This window comes from Ahaetulla prasina, chromosome 1 (assembly GCF_028640845.1).
Source record: "Ahaetulla prasina isolate Xishuangbanna chromosome 1, ASM2864084v1, whole genome shotgun sequence".
Taxonomy (NCBI): Eukaryota; Metazoa; Chordata; class Lepidosauria; order Squamata; family Colubridae; genus Ahaetulla; species Ahaetulla prasina.
In genome coordinates, this window is record NC_080539.1 from 159,501,647 (window position 1) to 159,529,218 (window position 27,572).

Sequence of the window (27,572 nt, forward strand, 5' to 3'; positions counted from 1 at the left end):
GAAAATTGCCTTAAGATTCACTGAGTATACGATAAAAAGAATCTGGTCGTATCTGCTATATGATGACTCTCATCCTCTGATGAAAATATGATGATAAAAGAAAATACATAATGCTTTCTGGGGAGATTTTCATCCTTTCATGTTACTGCAACTTATACTTTTATTTTTTTTTAAAGGAATAGCAATGTTACTGGTTTTGTCATTCACGTGCTGGATGAAATCTGTTTATACAATACTGAATGACATCTATCTCACTAGAGCCATGGTGGTGGAGTGGTTAAAATGCAGTATTGCAGGCAAACTCTAGCCACAGCCTCAAGTTCAATCCTGACTGGCTCACGGTTGACTCAGTTTTCCATCCTTCTGAGGTCAGTAAAATGAGGAGCCAGATTGTTGGGGGCAATATGGCTGACTTTGTAGATTGCTCAGACAGTGCTGTAAAGCATTATGGAGTAGTATATAAGTCTGAGCGCTATTGCTGTCCATTCTGTTTGATATCTCAGCTTCTTCTTCCAAAGTGCAGGCGTTTGCATTTCAACATCTGGTCCATTATTTTTTTTTACTTTTCACCTTTCCTATTTGATTTCACATCCAGCCTGAAGAATTCAACATTATTTAGTAACTTCACATGTAAATGTGTGATTCCATGAAGCATTAAAAGATAGTTTCCCCCCAAGAAATAACATCAAAAGAAGACTCCTAATCAATCTTGAACACTCCAGACCACCATTTTCTACTTGAGCCACAGTAGATAGGTAGGTAGGTAGGTAGGTAGGTAGGTAGGTAGGTAGGTAGGTAGGTAGATAGATAGATAGATAGATAGATAGATAGATAGATAGATAGATAGATAGATAGATAGATAGATAGATAGATAAACAGCTCTTGACTTTTGCTTAGTGACCATTCAAAGTTACAACAGCACTTCAAATAGTGACATGACTGTTTTTCACCCTTATTACTGTTGTAGCATCCCTCTGGTCACATGATTGAAATTCAGATGCTTGGCAACTGGTTCATATTTATGATGGTTGCAGTGTCCCAGGGTCATGTGATCACCTTTTGCGACCTCCTGACAAGCAAAGTAACTGTGTTACTAACTTAACAACTGTAATAGTGCACTTAACAGCTGTGCCAAGAAAGGTCATAACATCACTTAACAAATGTCTCACTTAACAACAGATATTTTGGGTTCAATTGTGGTCAGATATTGAGGGCTACCTATACACAGATATTGTAGAATTTTAATCATTTCTTATAGTAAAACAAGCTCACCTAATTTACCCTTCTTTTTTATGAGACTGATCCTTATTCCTACTTTACTTAATACTGGAAGTATTTTTTTTCTCTCTTTTCCTAGAAAAAAAAAATCAGAAAAACCTGAGTGTTTAATTCCATCGTGTTCCTTTCAGCACAATCCTATGAATGGCTATTCAATTTCTTGCACCCAGTTTAAAAAATTCCAGTTGTATCTAGAATTATGGACTCAGGCTCCAAAATATCAGTTCCAGCCTTGCTGAAGTCAGTGAAATTTATACTTCTCAGTAAATACATAGGACAGCAGTGATAGTTAATAAATCAATTGTTAAACAACATTACTTAAAATATTGCTATATTTTATAACTCATTATTGATTATTAGTTCATTCCATTTCTGGAAAATTAAAACCATCAAGTAATGATATAAGAACATGACAGATAGCATAGAAGTTTGCAAAAACAGCTTTAACCAAGAGATTTAAATGTCACTCAAGAACATTCGCCTGTAAAATACCAATTTATTTTAATACTTAAAAAATAATAATAAATCCAGTGATAAATGATCATTATCAAGAATCAGCATAAAGTGCCAAATAGCAATAACTTTAAACCAAAAAACATATTGGAATGTCTTGTCTTGTCTTTTTTTTTTTTTTAATTTTATTTTACACTGTTTAGGGGGGAGAAAAAATAAAGATGATTCTGGATAAAATGCTCATGTTGAGATTCGTCAGCAAACTCTCCCACCCGCTCTTTTACAAAACCCAGTTCACTATCACCTGGGCACACGCTCACTTGAAAGTACCAGCAAGGCCACTCTGTGCACTTTGATTTATTATTCTCAAGTTTCCCTTTTGTAACTTGGGTTCCATTTTTCGTTGGTTGGTCGCTTGATTCGGTTTGCTTGGTTTTTCTTTCCATTTTTCTTTCAAAATACAAACTACCTCCCAAGGCACCAGACCACGAATAAACAGAAACGACAGGATGCTCACTAGAGCATGCAGACACACACAAAAACACACCTGTCCACCCAAGACAGAAGTGTTAATTTCGGAAGATGATGGCAGCCCCACACCCACACCCCCGTTATAGCACAAATCTCCCTCAGAATGTTGCCTCTTTCCAAGCAGTTTTATTATTGATCTGAGCTGTGCCCCCCAAATGTGGAATTAGTTAGAATAATAACCACCTAGATTTTCTTTTCCAAAGTTTATAAAGGAGACACTTTTAAACAAGTCACTCACAAAAGAATAAACTTAATCGGGGAGGTAGAAAGCTATTTGTTGTTTGTGTTTGAACTGAGGACAAAAAAATTCCTCTCCAATACATGAGCACCACCTTTTGACGTAAAGTTTAGTGAAGTCACGCAGGATTTACACATGGAAGTACCCAGGTTTTGGAAAGGCTGACTGCGTTTTTGTGCATGTCGGGTTGTGGGCTTTCTTGCTGTATTTTTTTAAAAAGTATTAAATTAATTACGTTGCGTGTTCCCCCATTGTCTCGGTGAAGAATTTGATCTAAAATGTAGAGTGAAGCAGAGAGATGAAGTTCGTTGGGGTTAATATCTTCAGCATTTCATTTTGGAAGGTCTGAGTTCCTTTACTTGTGTGTGTAGTGTCTTGTGAACTGCCAGAGTCCTGGATTGGCAAAATCCTTTTCCGCATTCTTGACACTTAAAAGGTTTTTCTTTTGAGTGGATGTATCTGGGAAGAGAAAATAAGAGAAAGAGAAAAATTTATATATATATAATATATTCTGTTTCAACTTGCTGGGGTGGGGGCGCATGGGAAAGTAAAGGAAGCTTTGTTCAACTGAAGAAAACTGTATTCGGATGCAAAATTAATGTTGATCCTGCTACAATTTACTGTTTAGACCAGGGGTCTCCAATCGTGGCGACTTTAAGCCTGGAGGATTTCAACTCCCAGAATTTGGGAGTTGAAAGCTGGCTGGGGGATTCTGGGAGTTGAAGTTCTCCAGGCTTAAAGTTGCCACAGTTGGAGACCCCTGGTTTAGACCCCATGTTTCTCAATCTCAGCAACTTTAAGGGGTGGGGGCTTCATCACTCAGAATTCCTCAGTCAGTTGAGAAACACTGCTTTAAACAGTGGCACTTTTAGAAATAGCACTTAAACTTATATACCATTTCACGGTGCTTTACAGTCCTCTCTAAGCAGTTTACAGAGTCAGCCTATTGCCCCCAACAATCTGGGTCCTCATGTGACCGACCTCAGAAGGATGGAAGGCTGAGTCAACCTTGAGCCGGTCAGGATCGAACTCCTGGCAGTGGGCAGAGTTAGCCTGCAATATTCCATTCTAACCATTGCACCACCCTACAATGCATACATGAATATGTCACGATGCAACTGGCCATGATTAAGAGTTCGTATCACACGCATCACCATTGGCTCTCCCTGACCCACTCTGCAAGAACTCAGGCAAGTGCAAAAATAGTCATGCAATATTTTTTGTTAATATGAGAATGAAGTTCCATCCAAAACTGAACACCAAAAGTTATATTTAGAGCATCCCTTTGAATTGGATAGAAAAATACAAAAATCAAAAAACCCACCATCCCCAGAAATAATTGAATTAGAAAGTTTAATATCCGGTTCTATGTTAATAACATCAGTAGAATTTATATAGTGGTTGTGTATCAGTACATCCCACTGTTTTCAGGCAATTCTGAAAGCGTATTTTCAACTCCCATTGTGTTTAGTACTGAAAAGTGAAAAGGGTTAAATTCTAAAAGCATGGTACTGTCCTCTTTCTATTAGCATTACCATATCTAGGCTGAAAATAAAAAACCTCAGATAGCAGCAAACAGTTAAGAATACCTTGATAGTCATCTGGTGGTCATCTGGACTGTAGGAAAGATTATACAGAGTATCCTTAATTTATAACTAGACTTTTGCATAAAAAGAGAAGGATCCAAAGACTCAAACTTTTTTTCCAATTGTTTAAAATAAGTGACCAAAGAAGTATCCCACTTTAATCAGAAGAATCCTGGAGGAAGAATTTTTTAAACTCTTCTGCTATCTTTAAATCTGTCTCTCAGAATTGCTATTGCCCTGCAGGAGACAATATAGAAGCCTTTCTTATTTCCCATCTCTAACTTTGGAAATAATTCTAACGTTACATTGCCGTGGTAGTATGATAGTCTATCAATTAAATAACCAAAGGATCCTAATTATTTATAGGTTCTTTGTTATTTTTCTAAATCCTTTAACATTCACTTGGCCTCCCCTACTCCAGTATAAGACAGACAGAAACCATTGATTGATAAAAAAAAAGCCCAGAAATCATAAAACCAGAACAAACAATGAAAAAAGATACCGTATATACTAGAGTATAAGCCGAGTTTTTCAGCATGTTTTTTGTGCTGAAAAACGTCCCCTCGGCTTATACTCGGGTCTATACGGCTTATACTCGAGTTTGTTTTTTTTTAAGCCCCTCGGCTTATACTCGAGTATATACGGCTTATACTCGAGTTTTGTTTTTTTTTTCTTTTTTTCACATTTTACCGGACGGCGCGGGGAAGCCCTGCCGGTGCAGTGAGAGGGCGGGGCGGGGGAGCCGCCAGCCTTCTCAGCTGAGGGAGGGAGGGTTTCCCCAACCGGTAGGTGCCTCATTTCCACCTGCTTATACTCGAGTCCCCAGTTTACCCCAGTTTTTGGGGTAAAATTGGGGACCTCGGCTTATACTCGGATCGGCTTATATTCGAGTATATACGGTAATTCACAAAGCAGCTTCACACGATATTAACAGGCCTGCGTCCACAACTTTAAAGTGGTTGCAGTTGGCTTAACTACTGGTATGATGGTTTATTTATTGATTTTATTAGCATGCTGATAATTCTCTATTAGATTTTAGTAATAGTTTTCATAATCCAATGCTACACTTTGAAACTGATTTAAATGCGTCGAGTAGACATGTATTTATCATACCAGTAAAAACATGGAAACACATAGCAAATGAAGAAGCATTACAATAATATTTAATGGATTTTTTTTTCTGTTTGTGTACATGTCGAGGAAAAAGTGCACAAAAAGCTACATGAAGTCTCCTGGGGGGGAAATGTTGATTTTGTAATCAGAAATTGTATCCAGTTTTGGCATTAGGTTACCAAGCTTAGTGGTTTAAAGCAGAGTTTATTGATGGGACTGTTGGGAACTATTATTTAGAGCAGACCATAATCTAAAAAATAATTTTTAAAAGTTGTGGGGGGGAGAGAATAATGATACACTCTCTAAACATGAGTTTAAATACAGAGCAAACTCCTAATCTGAATTGTCTTGAACCAATATATCTAATCTTTGCCTTTCCCCCCACCCGCCTCTGCCTTTAAATCCAAGCATTAAAAATTGTAGCTTCTCCTCATTAAATTCTTGGAACTTACCTCTAAGAAACGGGTTTAATATGATACATTCAGCGGGGCTTTATATGAAATATGCAGTTGTACTTTGAATTGGCTAATTATATAAGGGAGGATAGCATTAAAAGAGTATTATACCTCTTTACATACAGATGATTCTGTTTTGATTAGCTTTGCCATTGTTATTTACATGGTACCTGGCATAAGTTACTAGCCGTATGGCCAGTTAGCAAATTAAAGTTGCCAGAGATAAAGCTCTGGAACCTATGATCTAAACATTATTCCAGAATGAGAAATCTGTGCTCCTCCAGATGTTGCTGAACTTTAGCTGCCTGGACCAATGAGAGTTCTATTTCAGCAAAACCTAGAGAAGCACAGGGTGTTTCTCCTAGACAGTAATAAAAGCGTAATAGGATTTTTACCGATAAAATAGTTTCTTTGTTGTGATTCCAACTTGCTCTTAAAAAACAAGTTCATCTGCATATTTATTCCATAAAGCTTAAGTAGCTGAAAATTCAGTGAGGTTTACTCTGAAATCGTATCCTCTCTCCAGATGTGTTCAACTACAATCCTTAAAATCCTCAAAGAGTATAACATTTTGAAGTAAGGTGGGAGATATCTAGCAGGCATGAATATGGAGAAAGCTGGCATACAAGACTGAAACGGCCATCATTTCAGTCATCAAATGGCCATCATCAAATGGTCATCAATGCTCAAATTAAGAAGCATTGGGAATCAACAATGAATATTGCTTGACATAGTGTAAGCCGCCCTGAGTCTTTGGAGAAGGGCGGGATATAAATGCAAATTAAAAAAAATTATGAGATTAAGGGGAAGCACGCAGATTCAATCCATTGGCACCTTCTCAAAGGAGAATCTGGACTCATGGCGTTAGCAATAGCATTTAGACTTATATACTGCTTCACAGAGCTTTACAGCCCTCTCTAATAAGCAGTTTACAGAGTCAGCATATTGCCCTCAATAATCTGGGTCCTCATTTTACTGACCTCGGGAGGGTGGAAGGCTGAGTCAACCTTGTGTCGGTGAGAATCGAACTGCCGAACTGCAGGCAGCTGGCAGGCAGCATAAGTAGCCTGCAGTACTGCACTCTAACCACTGTGCCATGGTTATATACCATTAATATGAGAGGTCTTTAACAAAAATTATTACCATTTTTTGCATGATAATAGCAAGGTGGATGGAACAGGTAAGACTGCGACATATCACATTATCAGTAATGCCATCAGAGAAGGATATGAATGTACAATAGTCTCTACTCAGGAAAATGAGGAGCATCCTAGAGTACCAATCTAGTTGACCCCATTTTGAATTACAAGAAGTAATATTTCCTTCATGTTGAATGGGAACATAAGACCATGAAAAGCAGTTTCTAGAACTGCGTGACCAGTGCCTATAAGAGATCCTCATTTTTCTGAGCTTTAAGAATTGTTTGCAAATATTCAAGCCCTACCTTGTCAACATCACATTATCTGCAAAAAATGGATATCCATCACCTAGATGGTTGTATTATATTTAAATCAAAGCAGTGTGATTTATATTTATGATATAAACCCAAACAAGCAATATTTTGATAATTTTTCTAAACAATGCACCCTAAAATCCTTTATAATAAACCCAAGTTTTGTTAAATAAACATATTCAATTACCTGTGATCTCTCAGATGATCTTGCCTTCTGAAGGCCTTATGACAAATGTCGCACGTGTATGGCCGCTCATCTGTATGGGTTCTTTCGTGAATCAAAAGGTTGTAGGACTTGGTGAAGTGCCTGCCACAGAATTTGCACACAAACTCCTTCTTGGTTTTGGAGGGTAGCCTCCCACGGGTGGGTTTCTTCTCAGCGGAAAGTTTGGTCACTTCAAGCAATGGGCCCAGGCCTGCAGAAGAGCCTTGGTTGTCTATCTGTCCCAGTTTTGAATGATCTTCTTGGGTGGCAGCCACAGCAAGGTTCGCAAAATCAAATCTAGGCTTGGCTTTGAGCGGCATAGTTGTGGCTTCGTGCTTGGGGTGGATGACATGTGGGAACAACGGGAAGGCAGGCAATTGGAATCTGGCATCCACTAGGCTAGTCACACCAGGCACTTTGGAGAAAGACGAGCGCGGCAGATGCATGGCAGGGTAGCCCAAAGTCCATTGGTGAAGGTGAACAGCATGGAGTGCACTGAAACCGTAGAGGTTGGGCAGATGGTCTGAAGGCACTGCAGGGAGGCCATTGAATGCTTGCAGGAAGGAGTAATTGGTCAGCTGCAGGGAAGGATGGATGGGTACTGGAGCAGGCAAGGTCTTGCTCCCCATACTGGCAGAGAAGTCTGAAAGATAAGGCAAGTGCCTGCAAGGAAGGAAGGAAGGAAGGAAGGAAGGGGAGAAACATAAAATGGGCTTAGTAAATGAAGTGTGGAACAAGGCAGCTATTTAATTTAACATAATTATCCTAAACAGAAATAAGATGACACAAGACACTGGACCAAGAAGAACAGGTATAGCATAATGTTCAGGGAATGTCAAGATACTGAATGATGAAATTACATGTACAGAAATTGTAAGTACAGCATCAATTATAAGCTGCAGCATCAGTCTCATTTCATAATATTTTAACAGCTGTACCTTCACAATAAATATGAAACTGGGTAACCTAACCACTAGGAAATCTTAAGCAGAAATATTAGAAATCCTGAAGGGCTGTAACAGCAAAAGCCCCTCTAGCTTTTCCTTCTGAAGCCTGGCCATTATCCCAAAGCTAATCTTCTTCCTGATGGCAGTATGGAATATAATTCAGCTACCGCTTCAGAGAGCTTCTGCCACATCATCTTCTTTGCTTCATACAACAAAACATCTCTGTACAATTCTGTGTGAAACTTTCTGAACTTTGCCCTAGTATGATAGACCTTGGTATCCTGGTGATATCAAGGTAGAGATAGCTGCACTATACCAATGTCATTTTGATTCGCTGTGTTATAAAAGGACAAGAAATAGAATCCAATATAGACAGTCCCCAGGTTAAGAAGTTCCAACTTACAGACAGTTCATACTTGCAAACAACTTTAGCTTGTCAGGAAATTGTTATTTGCCTCACTAGTTGGCCAGGTGATATATAAACTAACTATGTATGTTTGTAGAAAGGCATGATATTGCTTTAAGGCTGTGCTGCATCATTGCAAGCATCCTGATTGGATGAGTTCTGTAACCAATGTATAAAAGGACTACTAAATTATGGCTTGTGGGGAATCTACAGGGATGCTACAGCATTGTAACATGATGACATGCTGGAACTGTATATTTGAGCTTTATGATCGTTGCTTGATCATGGCTAGTTACTTATTCCTCAAGATACTGACTGTTGTGAATTGAACTGTGTTTTGCCGAACTGAAAGAAGACCTTGTTTGTTGTGCAAGTCTAGGTTGGTAAGAAGACTTGATATTTGTAACATCCCTGACTGACTGGCTTTATATGCGTATGAGCTGGATTGTTTTTGGACTACAACTTTGCCTTTTCCCTAAAAGTAAAGGAATATCAAACCCCAGTTTGTCTGCAAGTGACTGTTATTGTATACAACCAGTCTGAGTCGTTTTTCATGCATAAGGTACTCTGCTCAACAGTCCACAACCTTGGTTGTGAACCCAGATTACCCTTAACATAGCTTATTGGTTAAAATGGTACAAAGCTTTCTCCTTCCTTGAGCCAACAAACTACTGAAGCCTCGCAAAGTTTTCGGGAACTGCTGAAGCTGCATGCTTTTTTTAAATACAGCCTGTTTCAGTGGTTCATGAAAACACCATGCAGTTTCAATGGTTCATTGACATGAGGAAGGAGAAGGGAGGAGCAATAGGTAACTTGACTTATATATTGTAATTGATTATTGTAATGCTCTCTACATGGGGCTCCCCTTGAAGTGCACTCGGAGGCTTCAGTTAGTCCAGAATGCAGCTGCGCGGGTGATAGAGGGAGCTACCCGTAGCTCCCACGTAACACCACTCCTGCGCAGACTGCACTGGCTACCTGTGGCCTTCCGAGTGCACTTTAAGGTGTTGGTCACGACCTTTAAAGCGCTCCATGGCTTAGGACCTGGGTACTTACGGGACCGCCTGCTGTTACCACATGCCTCCCACCGACCCGTACGCTCTCACAGAGAGGGACTTCTCAGGGTGCCATCCGCCAAGCAATGTCGGCTGGCGGCCCCCAGGGGAAGGGCCTTCTCTGTGGGGGCTCCCACACTCTGGAACGAGCTTCCCCCGGGTTTACGCCAAATACCTGACCTTCGGACATTCCGTCGCGAACTGAAGACACACCTTTTTATCCGCGCGGGGCTGGCTTAAATTGAATTTTAAATTGTTAAATTTTATTAATTTTAAATGGGGTTTTTAGTTTATGGCAAATTTTAATTTTCAGGCTAATTTAAATAAGTTTTTTAATTGCATTTTAAACTGTATATTGTATTGTTGGTTTTATCTTGCCTGTACACCGCCCTGAGTCCTTCGGGAGAAGGGCGGTATAAAAATCAAATAAATAATAATAATAATAATAATACAAATCTGAGTTAAAGACAGACTTAGGATCAGAACTCATTCTTAACACAGGGACTGATGTGCCTCAGGGCTGCGGTGTGGCTCAGGCTGTAAGAAGCCTGTTATTAAAACACAGCTGCCTGCAATTACTGCAGGTTCTAGTCCCACCAGGTCCAAGGTTGACTCAGCCTTCCATCCTTTATAAGGTAGGTAAAATGAGGACCCAGATTGTTGGGGGGGCAATAAGTTGACTTTGTAAATATACAAATAGAATGAGACTATTGCCTTACACACTGTAAGCCGCCCTGAGTCTTCGGAGAAGGGCGGGATATAAATGTAAACAAATAAATAAATAAATAAATAAATAAATAAATAAATAAATAAATGATGGGTTGAATAGAAAAGAAGCTTAAATTATATGTTCCCAGACAGAAGATAAGGCTTCCAGAACCCGAACAACAAAGTTATCAACTAGTGAAGAAAGACAAAGCTGTGTCAGTACCCTCGTTATTAGTTAACGCTAATAGTTAACTCCTATCCAGTGGTGGGATTCAAATAATTTAACAACCGGTTCTCTGCCCTAATGACCAGCTGGGTAGGCGTGGCTTGGTGGGCATGTGACCGTGTGGCCGTGGTCAACTCAACATCACTCATGTCGATGGGCGCTACACCTTAGCTGTTACAATGTAATAAGGGTTAACCAGAGAGGCAGTTTCTGTAAGCAAGGCAATAAAGATTAGACTAGAAACAACACCAGAATGTTTCCTTCCTGCCTTCCTTACAGGATTAGCCCTGTAAAGTGGGAAAAAAACAAAAGGAGATTTCTTCCACCAACCGGTTCTCCGAACTGCTTAGAAAGTTAACCACCTGTTTTCCTGAATAGGTGCGAACTGGCTGAATCCCACCAATGCGCCTATCCCAAAATGTGAGAGTCAGTTTGGTATGGGGTAAAGGCTAACCGGGTTAGAAACTTGGAGATTGTGAGTTCTAGTTCTGCCTGAGGCACAAAGCCAGCTGGGTGGGTGACCTTGAGCCAGTCATTCTCCCCTACCCCTAGGAAGCAAGCAACGGCTAACCACTCCTGAAATCTTGCTAAGAAAACTGCAGGGATTAATTCAGACAGCAGCCAGGAGTCAACCCCGATTTGAGGATGTGTATGCTCATACACACACACACAACACACCACATTGTGTTAAAGCTGGAGGTTAAGCTTGTTGTACCACTGACTTTTACATAAACTTACAAGAGGGAGGAGGGGAAGAAAACCGGCAAGCTGAAGAGAAGGTTCTGCCCGGAACAGCAGAAATTCAACTTCCAGCTCAAAGCTTCCTTTTACTGCCTTTGCCACAACAAACGGACAGGCATTGAGTTTCGCGGAAAAAGCAAAACCCGTTCAGTGGGTGTTTGGGATATTTAATAAAAAGCTTACCTTTGGCAAATTTTAGACAGGCACATACCTAGTTAGTCAGCTCAGGGTGAGCAGATTAGACACACCTCTTGCCATTCTTTTCTTTAGAAAAGAGGGCTTGGTGATGATGTTCACCCGCACCCCAGATTTCGCTTAAGTTGCATAATAGGAACCTAGGAGCATAACAAAACCAACATTGCTTCTTTACCCAACAGGTAAAGTTGTAGAGTAAAAATGAAGACACTTTAAAAATAAATGAAGTGGCTTCATGGTTCACATTTTATTTTTTGCTCCACCTAGGCAATGCAGAGCCTCACGGATCATTCTTTTCCCGTTTGCTCTCTGGCCTTCAGATACAGCCAATGGGAATCATCCTACACTTCAAACTGGTAAGCAAACCTCTTGCATTCTAAGCCAGGGGTCTCCAACCTTGGCAACTTTTAAGACTTGTGGACTCCAACTGCCAGAATTCCTCAGCCTTCAGACTCAGGCCACAAGTCTTAAAGTTGCCAAGGTTGGACCCTTGCTCTAAGCAATATGGCAGAATTCCTGGGCGTACTTTTTTCCCCCCAGGGCTGTCTATGGATATCCTCAATCACTCAAGTCATAGTTGTCCCAAAGGGGTTTTTTTTTCCAAAAGGCAACTAGGCTTTGCTTTTTTTTTTTTTTCCTTTGAAAGAATTTGCTTTTCATCCAAGAAGCTTCGAACTGTGAACTGAAGAAACTTCCTGGATGAGAAGCAAAACATTTTCAAAGGGGGGAGGGAAAAAAACCCAAAGTCCAGTTGCCTTTTGGAAAAAACCATACTTTTCCAGTTTTTTTGGAGCTCAATGAAGGCAGGCTGCAATCTGCAGTCGTGGGTCTCCAAACACCTACAACAGGGGTGTCCAAACTTGGTCCCTTTAAGACTTGTGGACTTCAACTCCCAGAGTTCCTCAGCCAGCTTTGCTGGCTGAGGGATTCTGGGAGTTGAAGTCCACAAGTCTTAAAGGGACCAAGTTTGGACACCCCTGACCTACAAGCAAGTAGCTTCCTTGTCTCTTTTCTTTCCCTCCCATCACCATGCTTCAACTTTGACCTCCAGTTTCCTTCAGAAAGACTTTTCAAAGCCCTGCTTCATATGCCATGCTGTCATTTCCCTTATGCTTTCCTCCACCATGGGGCACTAACCAGATAGGTGATATTCCTTGCTGACCTACTTCTGCAATGAAACAAGGCCTTGGAATTTAATGAGATCGACTGTCAGCTATTTCTGCTACCAGCCACAAATTTAATGCATAGGGGATGACAAGTGGTAGAAAATAAGACCCAGCCTCTCACCCTCCTCCAACCTAATTTTCTTTCTTGCTGTCCATTGTATATGGAAAGACCCAATGTCCTCTTATCTTCTCCCAGTCAGTTATGAAAGAAGGTTAAAATTTGGATGAGACACCACTAGGAGATCCCAAAGGCGTAACCTTGATTGGGGGGGGGGGAATCTGGAAGACAACAAAGGCAAATCTTTTTACCTGTTGTTTGAGGAAAAAATTGTCTTGAAAAAGCACTCAGGGTTGAAGTCTCCTGAAATTGAACCGGAGTTGAGGCTAAACCTCTTAGTGGTAAGGTGGAAGGGTGGGATTTTATTTCACGCCAAGGTTTTCAACCCCATCTCCAATCACAGGTGGGGAATGGCACAGCAAGCCTAAAACTCAGAAGGACGGAGCAAGTCCTGAAGCCTCAAGTTCAGGAAACTACTATCAACATCTCAAGAAGCAAAGAGATGACAATTTTCAGAGCCAGACAGTGACAAAACTGGCACAGGTTTAAATGGCACTAATTTACCATTCCCGTCAAAGGAAATAGGAGAGATGAACGCGAGTTTCCTCCAGCGGGGGAGCCTTCCTTGATGAGATTATCGCATTCAAACCGCTAACCAGCAATTCTGGGAGTTGTAGCCCAACAGCTACCTGCAGTTTATTCTAGGCTGAGAATAAAGCGACCAGCCTGGAATCGTCTGTGCTTTCGGGTTAACTAAGAAGAGCGAAATGACGGCGCAGACTCGCGAGGAGGGTTAAACGTGGTCTCCCCCACTCTTTCTCGAATAACCCCTGGTGGCAAAGGAGAATGGAGAAGCCCGTTCAGACGACTGGGACACCAGCCAAAATGAACGTGCTTTAAGGTTGTACCTGAAGGAGGCAGTCCCGTTTCAAAAAGAAATAGCAGAAATGGGGGGGGGGGACCGTGTATAACGAAACAAAACAGGCCCACAGAGCTCGGATTGAACTGGTTTGTTTTGCCCACGTGCCATCCTTTCGTGTACTGGAATCACCTAAAAATCTTTGCCCTTCAATTTCGGCTCGGCACACGGTCAGGATCTTTCCCCGGAGATTGGATCCCTGCCTGTAACGGAAGACCGTACGGATGACCGCCTGCCCAAGGTCCAAGACGGTGGGTCGGTCTTTTGGCACCAAGAGAGCGGCAGCTGCAAGCAAGTGAGATCCGGATCTCACAATTTTGGGCAGCGGGTCCCGAGTTCGCTCCTTGCGCTAATACAGCGCGCTCTAAACCGGGTTGACACGCCGTCCCGCTTTAGGGTAAAAGATATAAACATAGTTTTTGCCTGATAAGGAGAGTGGGCGGCTATGGAGATAAACTGAATGACGGGGACTTTTTCTCTCCCCCCCACCCCACTATAACTCCTTCCCCCACTCTTTTTTTCCGTGTCCCCGTTTTCCCAACAGGGCTCAGGACGTCACATGCGCAGTTTCAACAGGAGAACGAGGAGGCAAGCTTCCAGGGATGACTTGAGAGCCATCCGCGGACAGCGTAGGGGGTCTCTGTGGCACAGGCTGACCCAAGGGAAGCATCACCCAGCCCCGACGTAAAGGCTGCTACCTGGTCGGCAGCTGCGGGGTTGGCTTGAGGGTCGCTGCCATTTTTTCCACCACGCTTTACTAGATCGGCCTAAAAGAAGGAGAGTCGTGAATCCTGGAATTCCATCGCGTTGACCCAGAATAAGCGAATGTGACATTTCGCCAAGATCTGCCTTTTCTAATTGGATAAATTCAGAGTAGCCTTCGATTAAAGCACATGCACACGCATTAGTAAGCCAGATTCCTCCCCCACCTCCTCCTCCACCACCACCACCACCCTCCGCCTCTGTTAACTATTTGAGAGCCGGTCAGTCGTGGGGTGTTCTCTTTTTCTTTTCATTTTTCAGAGAGCCTTTAATGAAATCTCTTGATGTGGATCTGGGCGAGAAAAAAAAATGCCTTCTTTTAAATCTGGCAGGGGAAAGGGGGAGGCGGGTGGAGAACTGATCTGGTGTTTATTCGGATTTTTGGAACTCGGATCTAGTAGCATGGGAGGCAGGCGAGCAATCGATAGTCCAAAAAACAAACAAACAAAAACCCATTGCTTTTAAGAATGACCTGAATGGTGTAAGCATTTAGGTATATACAGGAATAAACAATTATTTAGAAATTCGCAGGTTTATTATTCCTCTGCTTATTTGGTTCGAGAGCAAACACTATTCAGTTCCAAAAATTATCCGTGGACTACTTAAGATTTCGTGTGGCGACTGGAATTGCAGCAATAGACGATTTTCGTCCGAAAGCCTGATACTTAGGCGAGCCCTGAAAGCGTTAAATCCAGAGGAAAAAATAAATCTCAGCCCAAAAAAAAAAAAAAGCACCAACCCAGACACATTAAGGTATGCTCCCCTTCACTTCAATCGTCCCGGAATCAAAATATATACCGCATAGTTATTTACCTGCCCGATTTACTTTCTTTAAAAGTCGTTAGGTTATCTAAACATGTGTATATAAACCCGGCTTTTTTTAAAAAAAGGAATTCGCCGCTCTGTTTAATGAAGTAACAAATGTCAGTGAAATTTTGTCTGGGGGTGGGGTGGGGTGGGGGAAATGCCCCTCAATAACGCGCTACACTACGGTCAGATTAATCCGACGTTAGGAAAACTTTTATTTCCAATTGACAAGCTGCTTAAAAAAAAAGGAAGCACGCTCGACTTCGGGAAACGGAGAAACCGATTTCGGGATTCAATCCAAGGGGCTGCCGTTTTAATCCCATGGCTCCGTTTTTAAAACGGCGAAGAGGCCGCAGAACGAGAAATGAGAGAAATTCCTTTCAACCGATTTTTTTCAAGCCGAAAGAGAAAGAAAGTTCCGGTGTGGCAAGAAAGGTTTTGGGTGCTATAAAAGCAGTTTAGTTTGAAAGAAAGAAAAGAAAGAAAGGCGAAGGGGTGGGGGGGCACGACCAGAAAGAGCTTGTTCGGGCCATGGCTACAGATTTGCTGGCTGGGATCCAAATCGGTAGGTTTCCCTTTCTCTCTGTTATATATACCCCGAGGTAGAACCAGCTTCAGGGACTCTGTTAGGACATCAAAGCCACGGGGGACAATCAACACTCGTTCCCCGTCCCCGCACTTTTTTGACACAGAGCCAGCTGTTTCTTTTATTTCAGTGTCACCTACACCTTTAAATTCTGCTTCGTGTCAACAGATCTTTATCAACAAGAGATTTCTCTCTCTGTCTCTCTGTCTCTCTCTCTCTCTTTTTTTTAAGGAAACCAGTCTAGGGGTTTGCAGCCCCTTACTATTCCCATTACCCCCAAAGGCAATAGAATAGAATAGAATTTTTTATTGGCCAAGTGTGATTGGACACACAAGGAATTTGTCTTGGTGCATATGCTCTCAGTGTACATAAAAGAAAAGATACGTTCATCAAGGTACAACATTTACAACACAATTGATGGTCAATATATCAATATAAATCATAAGGATTGCCAGCAACAAGTTATAGTCATGCAGTCGTAAATGGAAAGAGATTGGTGATGGGAACTATGAGAAGATTAATAGTAGTGCAGATTCAGTAAATAGTTTGACAGTGTTGATGGAATTATATGTTTAGCAGAGTGACGGCCTTTGGGGAGGGAAAAACTGTTCTTGTGTCTAGTTGTTCTGGTGTGCAGTGCTCTATAGCGTCGTTTTGAGGGTAGTAGTTGAAACAGTTTATAAATAAATAAATAATAAAGCAAAATCCTCTCGAAAAATAAAATTAAACACACGGGTCGCTAAAAAAGAAAAAAGAAAAGAAAAGAAACCCCCAACCCTGAGCCAACCAATGCATAAACTTGATCGATTGGTTGAATGAATGAATGAATGAATAAAGGAATAAACAGGGGACAGACAGACTGCAGGCTACTCTCTAGAGGGGGTAACAGAGCCAACAACATTGAAAATAGGAGTTAAAAGGAAGGCTGAGATTGTGGCCCCCTCATAAACATTCTTAATATGAGAAGTTCCATTCAACATCCACCCTGGCTTAATTTGGCCCCATTTGATCTCTGCAAAAATTCACCTTCATTTAAAAGCCTACATTCTTGCTGGAAATTTTGCACCTAAATGTTTTTGCACTGCTGTATCAAAAGTACAGCTTTACTGTACTTTTGATACAGTAGTGCAAAAACATTTAGGTGCAAAACTTAGGTAAAACAGCTTTACTGTTGTACCAATATCTCACGAACGAAGACAGGATTATATCTCTTATAGCCATAATTTACTTGTAGCCAAGACTGCCTTGTCTCAGGATTACCCCATCCACCCCCTTTCCTTCACTGACCAGTTTTAAGGTTGCAATCCTATACCCCAAAAATTGATTGAAGTTTCTACGCAACCCAGGCCAGGGGAAGGTAACTAGCTTTTGAAGACTGCCTGAAGATAATTCTCATCAGCCTCACCTGGATGGCCAATTGTGAGGCATACTGGGAGTTAATGAAATCTGAAGTGCCCATTCCCAGAAATTGAGATATGGAAGATTGGGGGAGTCAAATTGCTTTATTTAATTAGTTACACTTCGTTTCTAAACGAATTACCTTTTTACAGTACCACACTTGGCCAATAAAAAATTCTATTCCATTCCATTCCACTGGTGGAGATTTGGGTTGAAAATGTAATTTCACTACTAAGCTTGATGGGTGATTTTTAGACCACTTACATTCTGGTTTTGATCAGGCTTCTGTCTAAGATGTGGTGGAAATCCACTTACACTACCACGGTTAACTGACCATTCACTGTCAATCCAAAACATTGATGTAATTGAATAAAGCCACGGTTAACTTCATAATGGGTGAAACACAACATGCCAACACAGCTACACTCTGATCAACTTACTCGATAATATTGTTATGAAGACAGTTTGGTGAGAATGAATATTTCTTTAATATATTTCCCATCTTTTGCAAAAAAAAAAAAAAAAAAGATTCAAGCCTCTCATAGTGAAGAACAGAGCTCTCTATATGAATTACATGGTAGGATGTGGAAAGGAATCCATCTTTAAAAAGCTATTCTGAGGCTGTACAATCTAGTTGGACCAATGTGAGCTTACAGCCTATTTACATCTTTGTCCTATGCTCGCTTAAGGATACCTTAAGCACTTTCTAGAGCAGACGCTGCCAAGAAAGGGCTTGCCTACGTTTGGAGCTTAGCCCATGCCAGGGCTGAGTTGCAGTTGCTTATAGCTGTGTTGTAACATCTGTGCTGCAAGCATCTGGAAACGGAGCTATTTCTTTCTCCACATTGCCTTTTTGCCCAGGTTAAGTTCCGCCAGTTTGGGGAAAGCACAAAGGCTACTGAAACAACTTAAGAATTGGGGGGGGGGATTGGGGAAAGACAGACATCTACTTTCCAGATGCTCTGAATCCTGCCCAAAGTCTGCAGAGCTTTCACTTTTAAATTCAAACAGGCCTCAAAGTCCCATTTTTGGTTGGGAAGATGGAGAGAAAGCACTCAGAGGAAGCTTTGGCTAATTCACCCAGCAAGTTGTTCTCTCCTTCCAGAGTCCCCTGGATGCAATTCCATGAGCGTTCTGTCCCACTGACCCATTTTCTGCTTCGACTGCTAGGCAGCACTTCCACAATATTGCCCACAAGCTTGGGAAATGCTTGGAGGAAATGGATGTGGCTGGCACATAGGCACCCCTTCCTGGGAGCTAGAAGCTGGTCCCCCCCCCCCCCCGAATAGCTACCCCTTCGCCTGTTGGGCTGGAAAATATACTCCAAAGTCATCCGTCTTCCTTCTGGTTTTGCTTTAAGGGAATGAGCTTAGCAGGCTGACTGCATTCCCATGACATGCCATATCCATGGTTAACTGACCCATAAAGGTTTGCTCAATTAACCCAATTTTCTGGAAGGACAGCCTGAATCATAAACTCATCACATGAGCTGAGTTGGCACAACAGGCAGAGCTGCAATGGAACTGGCTAATTTGGGCCTTCCTTGTATTGTCAACCAAGGACAAGCAAACCTGCTCTGGGGGAAAATATAAACAGGGGCTAGCAGAACTCCAGAGTATCAGGCGGCAGCTTTCAGCCAGCAGGGGTTTTACTCCTTTGAGCGTGAACTGGATTCAAATAGCACGCTAAACCCAAACTCAGCAAACCAGACCACGACTTCTGTGAGCTAGTCAGCCGGGGAGAGAATTCGCGAGGCAGCCTTTACTCCTTCTCTGGGAAGACACCCGGGGAGTTAAGGTGGCCCTCAAAAACCACTGGGGCAGAAAATAAAAGGGGTCCTCCCGGACACGAAGTGGGGTGGTAGTCTTCAGAATGGAAGGAATTTGGGAGAAGTGAAGGAAGAGCCCACTAAGCCCTCCGGGCCTGCTCTTCTCCCTCCGGATCCGCTCCCCCATCGCAGAACTCCGGGATCTGTCTCCGAGGTGCAGGTCTGCAGGTATGATTGTAACTTTGTTGCTTGTATCCTTAGGATTTATATTGATATTGTTTCCTGATTGCTTATTTGTACCTATGACTATCGTTAAGTGTTGTACCTTGATGAAGGTATTTTTTCTTGTATGTACACTGAGAGCATATGCACCAAGACAAATTTCTTGTGTATCTAACCACACTTGGTCAATAGAGAATTTTATTCTATTCTAAAACACGCCGGTCGTTGAAGGGGAACCCCTTCAGGAAAATGATATTCCCCCATCTCGTAACTAACAATCCCCCTCCCCCGCCCCCGCCCGATACGGAGAGGGAGGGTACTTCTCTTCATGCTCCCCTCTGCAAGAGCCGGTTTCGGCTGCTGCTCCGAGGGTGGATGGGGGGGGATCTGGTTTTCTCTCTCTGCGGTTCCAACGATCCATGGAGTTGGGTTCTTTGAAGTGGGAACGGCTAAGCAGGCCTTCGCCGACGCAAACCTGTACCCACGGAGGACCTCGAACGAATCCTTCTTATTCTCAATCGGTTCCACCTGAACAGAATGGATTTGCTGAACCTGGTCCATTGAAAAAGAGTACAGCAGTCTCTTCTGGATGAGAAAGAGGGTGGGAAACGCAAGGCAGAGTAGAAAGCTCCCCCCACTCACCACTTCGCGCGTCTGTCTCCATGTGGTGCTTGAGGCATAAGCGATTGAAATGTTGGGAAGGGGGAGGGGGCTGCGCGAGTTAACTTTACCCACTGGCCGAATCACTTCGCTAGATTGGTAGCCAGAACACGGACCCGTCTTTCCCCCCCCTAAAAAAAATAAAGTGGGGGCAGGAGAATGCTGCAGACTCCAAATCCTAGGGAAGTGTAGCATCACCCCCAGCTCCATACTTACCTGCCAGTTAAATAGAGCCAGGGATTTACTGTTAAACTCCAGGCGAGTAATTTCGGTTCTACCAGCGTTTTTTCGATCCGTCGCTTTGTTGGCGCCAAGCTCCGGAAGCAGACCTAGCCAGCGATCGATCAACAGATCGATCCCGAACGTTTATTCGCCTTGTCAGGTGGAATACTGACAACTGCGGGCGTTTAAGTTTACTAGGCGAGGTTTCCCTTCCTCACGCCGTTTTCTCTTCTGGGCATCCGCCAGCTTCAACAGCAGATTTAAGGTCCTCGGGGCTGGGTCTCCGCCCCCTTTTTGCGTGGATCTCCTGCGGGATCCGAAGAGCCGCAGTTCCTCTGCGCTCGGCTCCCTGCCTTTCCAGCGGGGAAAGCTGACTCAACAAGCAACGGCGGGTTTTGGTTTTGGGGGGTATTTTTTGGTCTCCCAGGCTTTGGGCTGCCCAGGAGGAAGTCAAGCCGAGCCCCTACCTGCCTTCGGGAAACCAAACAGGAAAGGGAATTGGTGTGGCCGGCCGGCGGGCCGGCGCTCCAGCCCCGAACGAGTGGCTTGCGAGAAATGGAAAAAAAGCGGATCGCCTCCAAGGAAGTCAGGGATGGCTCTAATTGAGCGTGGACGAGTTAATTGCGCGGCCGGAGAAGCGGCTGGAAGGAGTCCAACGGCTCCGCCGCCTCACCTTTCCGGAGCTGAGCAGGGAAGGGGCAAGGCTGGCTCCCTCCCTCTAGTCGGACAAGCCTTCAGCGCGCGTCCAGCCCAACAGCGCCCTCACCTCGCCCAGCTCCCCGGTGCAAAGTGCCGGGGCCCCAACGCTCCAAATTCGTTTGGAAGGTCACTGCCAAATAAGTAGCTAAGAAATGAGGGGTGGGTGGGGAGGGCGCGCTCTTTCCCTCCTAGACATCACAAACACCCCCGAGAGAAAGTGTCTTCCACGCGGGAAATAATCAAGGGCCTCTCAAATCTGAAGGCCTCCTTTGGAGGAGTCACCAATTGGGACAAGGAGGCGAAAGCCGAGAGAGAGAGGAAGAGCCATTCGAAACTTGCCCAGGACACACGTGTCTACGCCTGTGTGTGTGAGTGGGGAGGGTGTGTGAGCGTGAAAAAGGGGGAGGGAGGGGGAGAGAGAGAGAGAGAGAGAAAGTAAGTGAGCATGAAATATAAGTGTTCCTCGAGCTGAAGAACTTCCATTTTCAATAAAAAATACTAGCGGAAGTGGAAATTACTTTAAGTAAGGGGAAGATGGACCTAGAAATGTTGGGCTTACTAAGCGGGCAGCGCCACTTATAAAAGCAACCCATACACACAGCCTGTGTTTAAATTCCTAAAAGTTCTGGTTGATCGACCTGATTTTGCTAGCTTTCCCTCCAAACCCCGCCTAGCAGTGAAAAATGCACCTCTCTTCAAAGTAAACGAGTGTGGGACGACAGCGGATTGTACCCCATCTTCCGGGCAACCTGAACAAGCGGTGTTGTTGTTTTTTTTGTTCCCTTCCCTTTCCCTAGGACTCTGAGAGAAAGTGGCTGCCGGGCAGAAGCGGGAGAAAGCTTTTTTTCTCTGTTTGCCTGTTTGCTGAAGAAAGCCTGGAGTTTTACTGAAAGCTGTTTTTACAGCAGCTTTGCAGCAGCAGACAAATGGGGAGCCGAGGAGAAGAAGCCCAAATTTCAGATCAGTTTAGATCTACTTGTGAGTAAACTTGTGAGGAAGAGACTATGTGTGGGAACCTAACACTAAGGCACGAAGGCCTCCGCCATATCTCGAAAAAGCCACTTATCTGAGAAAGGCTGCCACACGGAATCCATCACAGCATCTCCCGGCAAATGGGCCTTTTTCCCCGGGCTGTCAGTGCCTACACACACACACACACACACACACACGTCTACCCGAAACCTGTCCCATTTCCTCCGAAAAGAAAGGGCGCTGACCTTATTCTCCAAGGCGAACCGAGCTGCTCTCCAAAAGCCCCGGGAAGGCAACAGGCAGCGCGACAGGTTCCGACAACAAGGCCCGCAGCCTGGCTTCCTAAACGCCACCAGTGGATTTGCGAAGAGACCAGGGAAAAGCAGCAAAATTAGTCCGGTCAAGCTCCACAAGGAGCTTTTCCACGCTTCGACTCGAATTGCCCGGATCCCCTTTCGTTGGCGTCGGAATCGAAGTGGGACCCAATTTACACACGGCTAGAAATCAAAAGGGCCAATCTGTTATTTCTCTTACCCGCTCGGTGGAATATATTTCGTCGATGAACATCAGACATTTTCCATCAATAACCTCCCACTCCCCTTTCTGCTTATGCAGACGGTCACTTTTATCACTCTTGGACCCAGAGAGGTTCGAGGTCAAAGCAACTTGGGAAGAAAACGGTCGAACAATAGGAAGTCGCTGCACACGAGCGTTTCTGATTTGAGAGGGCCCGTAACGGACGGAGCAATCGGAGGGAAAACCCGTTCAAAACCGAAGGAAGCAAAATCGCACAGCCAACTTGCGGGTGTGCCCGCCCATCTTTCTCCTAATGTGCCCACGCGAGTTTTCATTCCTCCGCGAAGCCACAGACACATTCTGGAGGGTTTGAGAGTCCTCACCCGCATTAAATCTTATTTGCAAACAGCAGTATCGTTTCCAAACTAAGGGAGACGCCAAGAGCACGAGAGAGAAGCGACAAGGGGAAGATTTAAGGCGTAACGAGGATGCACCTGCTCGGATTCCGGCCCATGAAGGGCTAAGATACCTGCCGGAGTAGCCCAAAGTCAAGTCTGAAGCTTCCCCAAGACGAGCTGACCCGTTTAACCATGCAAGCGGCTAAACGGAAGGCCTAGCTTTTCAGCTCCGCAGATCTGCATTCTGACACCTCTGATTTGTTCAGGCCTAGCACTACCGAGCCGTTGCTAGGCAGACTGGAGAGCAATCATCATCATCATCACCACCACCACAGGACAGGAAAATCTTGTAAATACCAGAAGTGGAGCCCTCTTGGAAGACCCACTGTGGAGAAGTTAAACCAAGCACTTGCCTTCTTATTGCACACACAAAAAAATTCTCAATAGACTCCCGGTCCTCCCACCGGAAAACAAAATCAAGGTAGATATATAAGCGAGCTTAAAACTTAGGACTGTCTAAATAAGCGTGCCGAAATCGGGGCAATTTCCACCTTTACTCTTTGCAAACCCAGACCCGCGAATAACAAATAACGCACCAGTTCCCCGGCACATAACATCGCTTTCTATATTCACTTGGAAGACCCTCGCAGATATTCCAAAAGAGATCTCACTCCCAGATTTTTAGGATCCGGCCTCCTGCTTCACCCCTTTCATAGACAACCGGGCAGAAGGTGGGATTTGCCTAGCTAGCAAATCGGGCAATCCCTTTGACCAGGGAAAGGGGAAGTTTTCGCCTTCTCCCGGCGGGCATTCAAGCAGCTCGAAAGAAACCTGGAAGAGGGGCTTTTTGCTCCTTCTCCTTCTGGGGCGCCTTCAACATCAGGCGGCAATTTCAGGAGCAAACCCGCCTGGCTGCGAGCGACTTGTAGTCTGTTCTGCCAACCAGGAAAAACCATCCAGAGAGGCCGAAACATGCGAAGACTAATCTCAAGGGACGAACTTTCTGGCAACGGGCGCCTTCCAAAAGAGAGCGCCGGGTTTGGATCAGCGCTCACTCGTTGCGCCTTCCCCCCCTCCCTGCTGGCGAACGGCGAAGGCCAAGCCTTACGCACTCCGCGGTACTTTCCCTTGCAACTTTCCCTTGGGGTCATTCCTTCTCTTTCCCCCCGCACCCCTCCCCACCATTTTTTGGAGAGCAAACCTCATTGATCTCAAGTATGAGAAGGGCTTGGGAGGAGAACGCGGATCCGAGAGCCGAGCGGGAGGAACCAGGTCTCCGGGAGGAAGGACTATGTGGGACCCCTGCTGCCTCGGTGGCCTCTCAGCCGTGGCGCCGCTGTCCTCCCAAGCAGCAAGGATCAGAGCATCCCAACAACGGGATCGGGGAGGGAGGCTCAATCCGCAAAGCGGCCGGTTAGAGATGCGCTGCGCCCATTTCCCTCAACAGATGGGCCGGAGCTGGAGGGGGGGTGCGTGGGAGAGGATGGGGACGTCTGGATGTATATTTACCTAATCTTGATTTTTGATCCCCTGGTCCGCAGACAAGTACAAAGATCTTCCTGGAACTCAACCGTGGAGCTGCCCGGATTGGGCAGAAGATCCTAAAGGCAGGCGGGCGGGAAGGGAGGGAGGGAGAAAGGGTCGGGACCAGCGAGGAAACGGGCGCGCCAGGTGCTGGAGATGTCGCTTTTTCCCCCCCGCCAGGGCCAGGCCAAGCGAGGCGAGAGCGAAGGCGCCTCTGAGCACGCGAGCGCCGACTGAGCGGATCCCTTCCCTCGGCCGCCTCCTTATTTCAATCCCCTGCCTGCCGGACTCCCTCCCTCTTTCCCCCCCCTCCTCCCCGCTCGCCTTCCCCACCCTTGGGCATGCGCACTGGTGGGAGGAAAAAGTTTCGCTCACTTTTGCAGCTCAGATCCCGGTGGCGGCCCGCCCCGCCTGACCTCGCTCGGGTGGCAGTGCTCCCGGCCCCGCCTCCGCTGAGGTCCCAAGGGGATCAAAGGCCGCGGGGGGGGGCTGAAAGTCAAGAGCACCTTCTCCGACAAGCAGGGGGTCCCTCCTATCCCCGAGAGGATCCCGGAAGCTATCCTGGCTCTTCCCGTATCTCCTGGAAATGGAAAACGGCGTCTTTCTCAGCGCTCACCTTTTTCTCCCCCCTCCTTGCCTCTTTGCTGGAATTGGATGCCCTCTTCCAAAGGATCGCGACGACACACCTTCGGCCGTTCAAGCCGAGGAAGCGAAACTGCAAGTTGGAAGCGTATCTTTCTAAAATAAACCGGGGACCTTTCTGCTCTTCGAAAAACTAAACCACCCTCCCTCCCCCAGGAAAAGCTTTTCTGTTCTTCTGCTTTTGACGTTTTCGGGATGTCCCCTACCTACAATCGAGTGGGTCACATTTCTTTTGAGCGAGATCCTTTCCATCCTAGAGCAGTTCTCCTTAAAAAATAAGATTTAGGGCGAATCGAGAGAAAGCGATCCCGATAACGCCCTCTGAGGTGCGATTCCATCCTTCTTCCCCCCCCCCCTCAGCAGTGTTGCTCTTTTACCGGCGGTGGGCCCCGGATTTGCCGTTCCGCTATTCCTTCGGACTGGAATCTGGATTTTCCCAAGACTGAAAACCGGGATATATTCCAGTATCTCAGCCACGTGTCCTCTTCCCCTACATCGCCGCTGAAATCGCCGGTTCAGGATGTTCGGTTTTTTTTCAGGTGAAGCTAAGCTGGAGGGAAGGAGAGCCAAGAAACTCCGTCCCTCCTCTTCTCCCGCCTCCCTCGCCGGTTTGTTCCCCACCGAGCCCGCCGTCAAGAGCGGGCGAAAGGCGCTCTTCTCTGCCTTGATTGTACCGCTCGGAACAAGGTAACGTCTACTAAAAGCGGGAGGTGACGACGGATCGCTCCTGATAACAGGGCTCCAGCCTCAACGAAGTTCTCTGGTTATTGTTTTGCAAATCCTTGTCGCCTGTTTGACAACTGCTCCGAAATGACACATTCCGACATTGGAGGTCGGGGGAACCGAGGAGGGTGTATGTTTGTGTGTGTGTGGGATCTCCCGAAACCTTTCCCACCCTGTCCGGAACATTGAACACAACCGACCAAGGGTCCGGAATTGTTTCTGTTACGCACAAATCTCGCTCTCTTCAACCCCGACCCAGGAAACATCACCGTGGGGACGTATCTGCCGAGAGTCTTACCTGAGATAGGGCTCGCGGCTGCCCATTTACTTTTAAACCTTATTGGCAAAAAGCATCCCAGGAGCGAGTGGCCGGCCGGTTTCAAAAGCCCATTCTCCTAAGACTCTTCTCTAGAAAAGACGGGCCGCGGGAAAACTCCAAAGATGGTGGGAATCGCACAGAAGCGTTTCCTTCCCTCTGGCCTGAAAGCTACCCGCCGGCCCGTGGCGGGATTGGCCGTCTCTTGAATAATCCACGAGTTGACACTGATCTGGAGCGAGCGAGTCTTTTTCAAAGGGAAAAAGCGTCAAGTTTTCCCTTCGCTCTCGCGGCCGGGGGAGGCGGAATGACGGGGCTATGAAAGTTGAAATGAGTTTCACAGAAGGTTGGGATTGTCAATATGCGACAATATATTGTAACAGGGACGGGTGAGGAGTTTTACTTCCAGTTTCCCTCAGTTTTGGCCTCCGCTTTTAATTCCCTCCTACAGAGCAAGTGGGAAACGCAACACCAAATGGTATATAGACCTCCTGCCTGAGCAGGGGGTTGGACTAGAAGCTCTCAAAGATCCCTTCCTGTTATTCTGTTCTGTTAAGAAGCAAATGCAAACACTTTGAAGGAACTGCGCACACTGAAGACACCTCGAGCTCCTGCAACCTGCTGGTGTTCATTTCCCTGTTTCGTCCTGGATTCCGCTTTAAACCTATTTTAAAATAATCGACGTGTTTTAAACGCAAACATATAATTTTGCCGTTTGCTTTTTTTTAAAAAAACCGCAGCTTAGATTGTGCTTTATGAGGATGATTTATAGTGAGATCCTAAGATACAGATTAAAAAAAAATAGAGTATTTTGGAAGAAAAGGCCACTAAAATTCATTTAGCCAATCTAATACCTATTTACTTCTGAGGAGATCTGAATAGGATCGGCTGTTAGACTGTAACTCTAACATACATTTAAAAGTAACTAAATTGCGCTAAACTTTATAAACCCAACTGAATTCAAAAATGATTACTCTTCCGTGTGTGACTATTGGTTTGAAGTCTACCTTCAATTAGATTCATTTTTAGTGAAGTATCCTTAATGGATACAGCCTAAAGGAAAATACCTCCCAAATACCTGAGCCTGCACTCCTATCCAATTTACTAGAAAATAAGCCCCACTGAATGGGGGGGGGGACTTACTTTTGAATAAATCTGAATAGGATTGCACTGGGAGTTATTTGAAACTCGTTTAAGATTGGAAGTACGCATGAACTTCCTTGCTCCCATCAACACGGACAGGGCAAGCCACTAGAATATAAAATGACAGCAAACTGCACTCCTTAACTAACACTGATGGTGTTACCTAGTTTGGGTAATGAAACGTCTGCAAGAAAGAAAGCAAGCAAGCTCAGAGAGCACAGGGACCCCCTCACTTCCTGCTCTATCCATACAGGCGCCGATCCTAAAACCCATTTATTTGGAACCCGTTGTTGTCACCGAATTTACTCCCCCCCACTTTTTAAAAAAAAAAAAGGCAAAATTTTCAAATTTCGGAAACGCAGACTGAATCAAGAGCAGTGTTGTTGTTTTTTCGTTCTTTCTCAGCTAACCGAATCGGTCCCCAGTTTGGAGAAGGAGAGCTGAGGAATCTTCGCGGCTTGTGTGGCTAGTAAGTCGGGCA

The 27,572-nt window shown here is 44.8% G+C and overlaps 1 protein-coding gene across 4 annotated transcripts; it reads right to left on the reverse strand.

The window, feature by feature from the left end:
- Positions 1–1,754: 1,754 nt before the first annotated feature.
- On the reverse strand, positions 1,755–26,629 carry OSR1 (odd-skipped related transcription factor 1). Of its 4 annotated transcripts, none has more exons than XM_058179212.1 (3): positions 25,931–26,629; positions 7,295–7,975; positions 1,755–2,959 (listed from the first exon to the last, which is right to left on the reverse strand). In XM_058179212.1, the coding sequence occupies exons 1-3, from the start codon at positions 25,954–25,956 to the stop codon at positions 2,824–2,826; spliced, it is 843 nt and encodes a 280-aa protein (XP_058035195.1). In that variant the 5' UTR covers positions 25,957–26,629; the 3' UTR covers positions 1,755–2,823. The 4 variants fall into 4 exon arrangements, with proteins under 4 accessions (XP_058035195.1, XP_058035222.1, XP_058035204.1 ...); XM_058179239.1 differs by lacking the exon at positions 25,931–26,629 and adding an exon at positions 25,287–25,924; XM_058179221.1 differs by lacking the exon at positions 25,931–26,629 and adding an exon at positions 24,253–24,522.
- Positions 26,630–27,572: the final 943 nt, after the last annotated feature.

Excerpts from the sequence above, each read along its gene's own strand:
- OSR1 (XM_058179212.1), bottom strand. The coding sequence starts at position 25,956 with ATGGGCAGCCGCGAGCCCTATCTCAG. Across the intron at positions 7,976-25,930 it reads AGCCGCGAGCCCTATCTCAG|GCACTTGCCTTATCTTTCAG; the intron begins GTAAGACTCTCG and ends CCTTCCTTGCAG. Across the intron at positions 2,960-7,294 it reads GATCATCTGAGAGATCACAG|ATACATCCACTCAAAAGAAA; the intron begins GTAATTGAATAT and ends TTCTCTTCCCAG.